The sequence below is a fragment of the Lotus japonicus genome, chromosome 6 (genome assembly GCF_012489685.1).
Source record: "Lotus japonicus ecotype B-129 chromosome 6, LjGifu_v1.2".
NCBI classification, from domain to species: Eukaryota; Viridiplantae; Streptophyta; class Magnoliopsida; order Fabales; family Fabaceae; genus Lotus; species Lotus japonicus.
Window position 1 is genome coordinate 12,155,164 of NC_080046.1, and position 9,186 is coordinate 12,164,349.

The window sequence follows — 9,186 nt, forward strand, 5'->3', positions numbered from 1 at the left end:
GCATTTGGGAGAGAAGAAGCGACTCTATTCACCTGCCAGCCGAATTAAAGGGGGAAATCGGTAAAAATAAAAATCGGAACCTACAGGTTGAATTTTGAAGGTTAACTCGGCTGCAACTTTCAAACAGCCCTAACGTTTGCCCCGGAACCTAGAATTGAGCATATTTTATATGCTTTTGGTGTAGAAGAATCTACTTTATTCAAGTGTCAGCCGAAATAAATGGGGGAAACCGGTAAAAATAGAAATCGGAACCTACAGGTTGAATTTTGAAGGCTAACTCGGCTGCAACTTTCAAACAGCCCTAACTTTTGCCCCGGAACCCAGAATTGAGCATATTTTATATGCTTTTGGGAGAGAAGAAGCTACTTTATTCATCTGCCAGCCGATATAAACGGGGGAAATCGGTAAAAATAGAATACGGAACCTACTGGTTGAATTTTAATGGTTAATTCGGCTGCAAACTTCAAACAGCCATAACTTTTGCCCCGGAACCCAGAATTGAGCATATTTTATATGGTTTTGGGAGAGAAGAGGCTAGTTTATTCAAGTGCCAGCGGAAATAAACGGGGGAAACCGGTAAAAATAGAAAACGGAACCTACAGGTTGAATTTTGAAGGTTAATTCAGCTGCAAACTTCAAACAGCCATAACTTTTGCCCCGGAACCCAGAATTGAGCATATTTTATATGGTTTTGGGAGAGAAGAGGCTAGTTTATTCAACTGCCAGCCGAATTAAACGGGGGAAATCGGTAAAAATAGAAAACGGAACCTACTGGTTGAATTTTGAAGGTTAATTCGGCTGCAAAATTCAAACAGCCGTAACTTTTTCCCCGGAAACTAGAATTGAGCATATTTTATATAGTTTTGGGAGAGAAGAAGCGACTTTATCCACCTGCCAGCCAAATTAAACAGGGGAAACCGGTAAAAATATAAATCGGAACCTACATGTTTAATTTTGAAGGTTAATTCGGCTGCAAACTTCAAACAGCCATAACTTTTGCCCCGGAACCCAGAATTGAGCATATTTTATATGCTTTTGGGAGAGAAGAAGCGACTTTATTCACCTGCCAGCCGAATTAAACGGGGGAAATCGGTAAAAATATAAATCGGAACCTACAGGCTGAATTTTGAAGGTTAACTCGGCTGCAACTTTCAAACAGCCCTAACTTTTGCCCCGGAACCCAGAATTGAGCATATTTTACATGCTTTTGGGGTAGAAGAAGCTACTTTATTCAAGTGTCAGCCGAATTAAACGGCAGAAACCGGTAAATACAGAAAACGGAACCTAGAGGTTGAATTTTGAAGGTTAACTCGGCTGCAACTTTCAAACAGTCCTAACTTGTGCCCCGGAACCCAGAATTGAGCATATTTTAGATGCTTTTGGGGTAGAAGAAGCGACTTTATTCACCTGCCAGCCGAATTAAACAGGGGAAACCGGTAAAAATATAAATCGGAACCTACAGGTTTAATTTTGAAGGTTAATTCGGCTGCAAACTTCAAACAGCCATAACTTTTGCCCCGGAACCCAGAATTGAGCATATTTTATATGCTTTTGTGAGAGAAGAAGCGACTTTATTCACCTGCTAGCCGAGTTAAACGGGGGAAATCTTTAAAAATAAAAATCGGAACCTACAGGTTGAATTTTGAAGGATAACTCGGCTGCAACTTTCAAACAGCCCTAACTTTTGCCCCGGAACCCAGAATTGAGCATATTTTACATGCTTTTGGGGTAGAAGAAGCTACTTTATTCAAGTGTCAGCCGAATTAAACGGCAGAAACTGGTAAATACAGAAAACGGAACCTACAGGTTGAATTTTGAAGGTTAACTCGGCTGCAACTTTCAAACAGTCCTAACTTGTGCCCCGGAACCCAGAATTGAGCATATTTTAGATGCTTTTGGGGTAGAAGAAGCTACTTTATTCAAGTGCCAGCCGAATTAAACGGCAGAAACCGGTAAAAACAGAAAACGGAACCTACAGGTTGAATTTTGAAGGTTAATTCAGCTGCAAACTTCAAACAGCCATAACTTTTGCCCCGGAACCCAGAATTGAGCATATTTTATATTGTTTTGGGAGAGAAGAGGCTAGTTTATACAATTGCCAGCCGAATTAAACGGGGGAAATCGGTAAAAATAGAAAACGGAACCTACTGGTTGAATTTTGAAGGTTAATTCGGCTGCAAACTTCAAACAGCCGTAACTTTTTCCCCAGAAACTAGAATTGAGCATATTTTTTATAGTTTTGGGAGAGAAGAAGCGACTTTATTCACCTGCCAGCCGACTTAAACGGGGGAAATCAGTTAAAATATAAGTCGGAACCTACAGGTTGAATTTTGAAGGTTAACTCGGCTGCAACTTTCAAACAGCCCAAACTTTTGCCCCGGAACCCAGAATTGAGAATATTTTATATGCTTTTGGGGTAGAAGAAGCTACTTTACTCAAGTGCCAGCCGAATTAAACGGGGGAAATCGGTAAAAATATAAATCGGAACCTACAGGTTGAATTTTGAAGGTTAACTCGGTTGCAACTTTCAAACAGCCCGAACTTTTGCCCCGGAACCTAGAATTGAGCATATTTTATATGCTTTTGGGGTAGAAGAAGCTACTTTATTCAAGTGCCAGCCGAATTAAACGGGGGAAATCGGTAAAAATATAAATCGGAACCTACAGGTTGAATTTTGAAGGTTAACTCGGTTGCAACTTTCAAACAGCCCGAACTTTTGCCCCGGAACCTAGAATTGAGCATATTTTATATGCTTTTGGGGTAGAAGAAGCTACTTTATTCAAGTGCCAGCCGAATTAAACGGCGGAAACCGGTAAAAACAGAAAAAGGAACCTACAGGTTGAATTTTGAAGGTTAACTCGGCTGCAACTTTCAAACAGCCCTAACTTTTGCCCCGGAACCCAGAATTGAGCATATTTTATATGCTTTTGGTGTAGAAGAAGCTACTTTATTCAAGTGCCAGCGGAAATAAACGGGGGAAACCGGTAAAAACAGAAAACGGAACCTACAGGTTGAATTTTGAAGGTTAATTTAGCTGCAAACTTCAAACAGCCATAACTTTTGCCCCGGAACCCAGAACTGAGCATATTTTATATGCTTTTGTGAGAGAAGAAGCGACTTTATTCACCTGCCAGCCGAGTTAAACGGGGGAAATCTTTAAAAATATAAATCGGAACCTACAGGTTGAATTTTGAAGGATAACTCGGCTGCAACTTTCAAACAGCCCTAACTTTTGCCCCGGAACCCAGAATTGAGCATATTTTACATGCTTTTGGGGTAGAAGAAGCTACTTTATTCAAGTGCCAGCCGAATTAAACGGCAGAAACCGGTAAATACAGAAAACGGAACCTACAGGTTAAATTTTGAAGGTTAATTCAGCTGCAAACTTCAAACAGCCATAACTTTTGCCCCGGAACCCAGAATTGAGCATATTTTATATTGTTTTGGGAGAGAAGAGGCTAGTTTATTCAATTGCCAGCCGAATTAAACGGGGGAAATCGGTAAAAATAGAAAACGGAACCTACTGGTTGAATTTTGAAGGTTAATTCGGCTGCAAACTTCAAACAGCCGTAACTTTTTCCCCAGAAACTAGAATTGAGCATATTTTTTATAGTTTTGGGAGAGAAGAAGCGACTTTATTCACCTGCCAGCCGAATTAAACGGGGGAAATCAGTAAAAATATAAGTCGGAACCTACAGGTTGAATTTTGAAGGTTAACTCGGCTGCAACTTTCAAACAGCCCAAACTTTTGCCCCGGAACCCAGAATTGAGAATATTTTATATGCTTTTGGGGTAGAAGAAGCTACTTTATTCAAGTGCCAGCCGAATTAAACGGGGGAAATCGGTAAAAATATAAATCGGAACCTACAGGTTGAATTTTGAAGGTTAACTCGGTTGCAACTTTCAAACAGCCCGAACTTTTGCCCCGGAACCTAGAATTGAGCATATTTTATATGCTTTTGGGATAGAAGAAGCTACTTTATTCAAGTGCCAGCCGAATTAAACGGCGGAAACCGGTAAAAACAGAAAAAGGAACATACAGGTTGAATTTTGAAGGTTAATTCGGCTGCAAACTTCAAACTGCCGTAACTTTTTCCCCGAAAACTAGAATTGAGCATATTTTATATAGTTTTAGGAGAGAAGAAGGGACTTTATTCACCTGCCAGCCGAATTAAACAGGGGAAACCGGTAAAAATATATATCGGAACCTACAGGTTTAATTTTGAAGGTTTATTCGGCTGCAAACTTCAAACAGCCATAACTTTTGCCCCGGAAGCCAGAATTGAACATATTTTATATGCTTTTGGGAGAGAAGAAGCGACTTTATTCACCTACCAGCCGAATTAAACCGGGGAAATCGGTAAAAATATACTCCCTCCGGTCCTATTTATAAGCAACAAAAAAAAAATTCACATAGTTTAAGAAATGTAGTTAAACTAGATAAAATGCATTAAATTTGTCTTAAATCAAAATAAACTTCCAAAATTACCCTTTGTTATTAGTGTTGGAAAGTGGGAAAGAGAGAGAATAATTAATGAGACACATTTTACAAGTTAGAATTAATAAGGGCATCATTGGAAAAAATTAATTAATATAGCTCAAACTTTCATTTGGTTCTTATAAAAAGGACCAAGGTTTTTCTTCTCTTTCATGCTTATAAATAGGACCGGAGGGAGTACATCGGAACCTACAGGGTTAATTTTGAAGGTTAACTCGGCTGCAACTTTCAAACAGCCCTAACTTTTGCCCCGGAACCTAGAATTGAGCATATTTTATATGCTTTTGGGGTAGAAGAAGCTACTTTATTCAAGTGCCAGCCGAATTAAACGGGGGAAATCGGTAAAAATAGAAATCGGAACCTACAGGTTGAATTTTGAAGGTTTACTCGGCTGCAACTTTCAAACAGCCCTAACTTTTGCCCTGGAACCCTGAACTGAGCATATTTTATATGCTTTTGGGGTAGAAGAAGCTACTTTATTCAAGTGCCAGCCGAATTAAACGGGGGAAATCGGTAAAAATAGAAATCGGAACCTACAGGTTGAATTTTAAAGGTTAACTCGGCTGCAACTTTCAAACAGCCCTAACTTTTGCCCCGGAACCCAGAATTGAGCATATTTTATATGCTTTTGGGGTAGAAGAAGCTACTTTATTCAAGTGCCAGCCGAATTAAACGGCGGAAACCGGTAAAAACAGAAAAAGGAACATACAGGTTGAATTTTGAAGGTTAATTCGGCTGCAAACTTCAAACTGCCGTAACTTTTTCCCCGAAAACTAGAATTGAGCATATTTTATATAGTTTTAGGAGAGAAGAAGGGACTTTATTCACCTGCCAGCCGAATTAAACAGGGGAAACCGGTAAAAATATATATCGGAACCTACAGGTTTAATTTTTAAGGTTTATTCGGCTGCAAACTTCAAACAGCCATAACTTTTGCCCCGGAAGCCAGAATTGAGCATATTTTATATGCTTTTGGGAGAGAAGAAGCGACTTTATTCACCTGCCAGCCGAATTAAACGGGGGAAATCGGAAAAAATATACTCCCTCCGGTCCTATTTATAAGCAACAAAAAAAAAATTCACATAGTTTAAGAAATGTAGTTAAACTAGATAAAATGCATTAAATTTGTCTTAAATCAAAATAAACTTCCAAAATTACCCTTTGTTATTAGTGTTGGAAAGTGGGAAAGAGAGAGAATAATTAATGAGACACATTTTACAAGTTAGAATTAATAAGGGCATCATTGGAAAAAATTAATTAATATAGCTCAAACTTTCATTGGGTTCTTATAAAAAGGACCAAGGTTTTTCTTCTCTTTCATGCTTATAAATAGGACCGGAGGGAGTACATCGGAACCTACAGGGTTAATTTTGAAGGTTAACTCGGCTGCAACTTTCAAACAGCCCTAACTTTTGCTCCGGAACCTAGAATTGAGCATATTTTATATGCTTTTGGGGTAGAAGAAGCTACTTTATTCAAGTGCCAGCCGAATTAAACGGCGGAAACCGGTAAAAACAGAAAAAGGAACCTACAGGTTGAATTTTGAAGGTTAACTCGGCTGCAACTTTCAAACAGCCCTAACTTTTGCCCCGGAACCCAGAATTGAGAATATTTTATATGCTTTTGGGGTAGAAGAAGCTACTTTATTCAAGTGCCAGCCGAATTAAATGGGGGAAATCGGTAAAAATAGAAATCGGAACCTACAGGTGGAATTTTGAAGGTTAACTCGGCTGCAACTTTCAAACAGCCCTAACTTTTGCCCCGGAACCCAGAATTGAGCATATTTTATATGCTTTTGGTGTAGAAGAAGCTACTTTATTCAAGTGCCAGCCGAAATAAACGGGGGAAACCGGTAAAAACAGAAAACGGAACCTACAGGTTGAATTTTAGAGGTTAATTCAGCTGCAAACTTCAAACAGCCATAACTTTTGCCCCGGAACCCAGAATTGAGCATATTTTATATGCTTTTGTGAGAGAAGAAGCTAGTTGATTCAACTGCCAGCCGAATTAAACGGGGGAAATCGGTAAAAATAGAAAACGGAACCTACTGGTTGAATTTTGAAGGTTAATTCGGCTGCAAACTTCAAACAGCCGTAACTTTTTCCCCAGAAACTAGAATTGAGCATATTTTATATAGTTTTGGGAGAGAAGAAGCGACTTTATTCACCTGCCAGCCGAATTAAACGGGGGAAATCAGTAAAAATATAAGTCGGAACCTACAGGTTGAATTTTGAAGATTAACTCGGCTGTAACTTTCAAACAGCCCAAACTTTTGCCCCGGAACCCAGAATTGAGAATATTTTATATGCTTTTGGGGTAGAAGAAGCTACTTTATTCAAGTGCCAGCCGAATTAAACGGGGGAAATCGGTAAAAATATAAATCGGAACCTACAGGTTGAATTTTGAAGGTTAATTCAGCTGCAAACTTCAAACAGCCATAACTTTTGCCCCGGAACCCAGAATTGAGCATATTTTATATGGTTTTGGGAGAGAAGAGGCTAGTTTATTCAACTGCCTGCCGAATTAAACGGGGGAAATCGGTAAAAATAGAAAACGGAACCTACTGGTTGAATTTTGAAGGTTAATTCGGCAGCAAACTTCAAACAGCCGTAACTTTTTCCCCGGAAACTAGAATTGAGCACATTTTATATAGTTTTGGGAGAGAAGAAGGGACTTTATTCACCTGCCAGCCGAATTAAACAGGGGAAACCGGTAAAAATATATATCGGAACCTACAGGTTTAATTTTGAAGGTTTATTCGGCTGCAAACTTCAAACAGCCATAACTTTTGCCCCGGAAGCCAGAATTGAGCATATTTTATATGCTTTTGGGAGAGTAGAAGCGACTTTATTCACCTGCCAGCCGAATTAAACGGGGGAAATCGGTAAAAATATAAATCGGAACCTGTTTTATATGAAGTACTTCCCCATCTAGCTACTCTAGGTTGGGGGGTCGGTCCTGGGGGAGAGGTTATAGACACCTTCCCATACTTTGTTTCTGGAGTACTTCACTTAATTTCCTCTGCGGTATTAGGATTTGGCGGTATTTATCATGCACTTCTGGGACCTGAGACTCTTGAAGAATCTTTTCCATTTTTCGGTTATGTATGGAAAGATAGAAATAAAATGACTACCATTTTGGGTATTCACTTAATCTTGTTAGGTATAGGGGCTTTTCTTCTAGTATTCAAGGCTTCTTATTTTGGGGGTATATATGATACTTGGGCTCCCGGGGGAGGAGATGTAAGAAAAATTACCAATTTGACCCTTAGTCCAAGTATTATATTTGGTTATTTACTAAAATCACCTTTTGGGGGAGAGGGGTGGATTGTTAGTGTGGACGATTTGGAAGACATAATTGGGGGACATGTATGGTTGGGTTCCATTTGTATACTTGGTGGAATCTGGCATATTTTAACAAAACCCTTTGCATGGGCTCGGCGTGCACTAGTATGGTCTGGAGAAGCTTACTTGTCTTATAGTTTAGCAGCTTTATCCGTTTTTGGTTTTATTGCTTGTTGCTTTGTCTGGTTTAATAATACCGCTTATCCTAGTGAGTTTTATGGACCCACTGGACCAGAAGCTTCTCAAGCTCAAGCATTTACTTTTCTAGTTAGAGACCAGCGTCTTGGGGCTAATGTAGGATCCGCTCAAGGGCCTACCGGTTTAGGTAAATACCTAATGCGTTCTCCGACCGGAGAAGTCATTTTTGGAGGAGAAACTATGCGGTTTTGGGATCTTCGTGCTCCTTGGTTGGAACCTCTAAGGGGTCCAAATGGTTTGGACTTGAGTAGACTCAAAAAAGACATACAGCCTTGGCAAGAACGTCGTTTCGCGGAATATATGACTCACGCTCCTTTAGGTTCCTTAAATTCCGTGGGGGGTGTAGCTACGGAGATCAATGCAGTCAATTACGTTTCTCCTAGAAGTTGGTTAGCTACTTCTCACTTTGTTCTAGGATTCTTTCTATTCGTGGGTCATTTATGGCACGCTGGAAGAGCTCGCGCAGCTGCCGCGGGATTTGAAAAAGGAATTGATCGAGATTTTGAACCTGTTCTTTCCATGACTCCACTTAATTGAGACATGAGATCTAATGCTTGACGTAGTAATCATTTTGATTTGACTATATATTGGGTTGAGTGGAGCAGATCATATTGAAAAAGTATTTTCTTTTCAACTTATTTATATATCTAATTTTTTCGGGCTTGGCTAAGTGGTGATATAGCCAAGCCCGAAAAAACGAGCCAACCAAGAATCAAAAAAAAACCATTCGACAAAAAAAGGAGAGAGAGGGATTCGAACCCTCGATAATTCTTTCAAACTATACCGGTTTTCAAGACCGGGGCTATCAACCACTCAGCCATCTCTCCAAAAGCTAATTTCTATTTTATCGTTATTCCACTGAATAGAACATAACCATACGAATAGATACCCCCTTTTTACCCTATCTATAGTAAAGATATCTGGTGTGAATCTTCTATTGGTCTAGTTTTGTATCTATATATATATATATATATACATGATCCAACATGCCCGTTTGTTTTGTTTGTGAAGTAAAAAAAAAAACTACTCTCGATTCAGGCCCAAAAAAAACTACATGATCCAACATGCCCGTTTGAATTTTGAAGGTTAACTCGGCTGCAACTTTCAAACAGCCCTTACTTTTGCCCCGGAACCCAGAATTGAGCA

General features: G+C 39.5%; 1 protein-coding gene across 1 annotated transcript; it reads left to right on the top strand.

Annotated features, from left to right (window-relative positions):
- Positions 1-219: 219 nt before the first annotated feature.
- LOC130724916 (photosystem II CP43 reaction center protein) lies at positions 220-8,871 on the top strand. Its single transcript, XM_057576182.1, has 2 exons — positions 220-232; positions 7,418-8,871. Exons 1-2 carry the CDS (start codon positions 220-222, stop codon positions 8,575-8,577), a joined length of 1,173 nt encoding a protein of 390 aa, XP_057432165.1. The 3' UTR covers positions 8,578-8,871.
- The last annotated feature ends 315 nt before the right edge of the window (positions 8,872-9,186 follow it).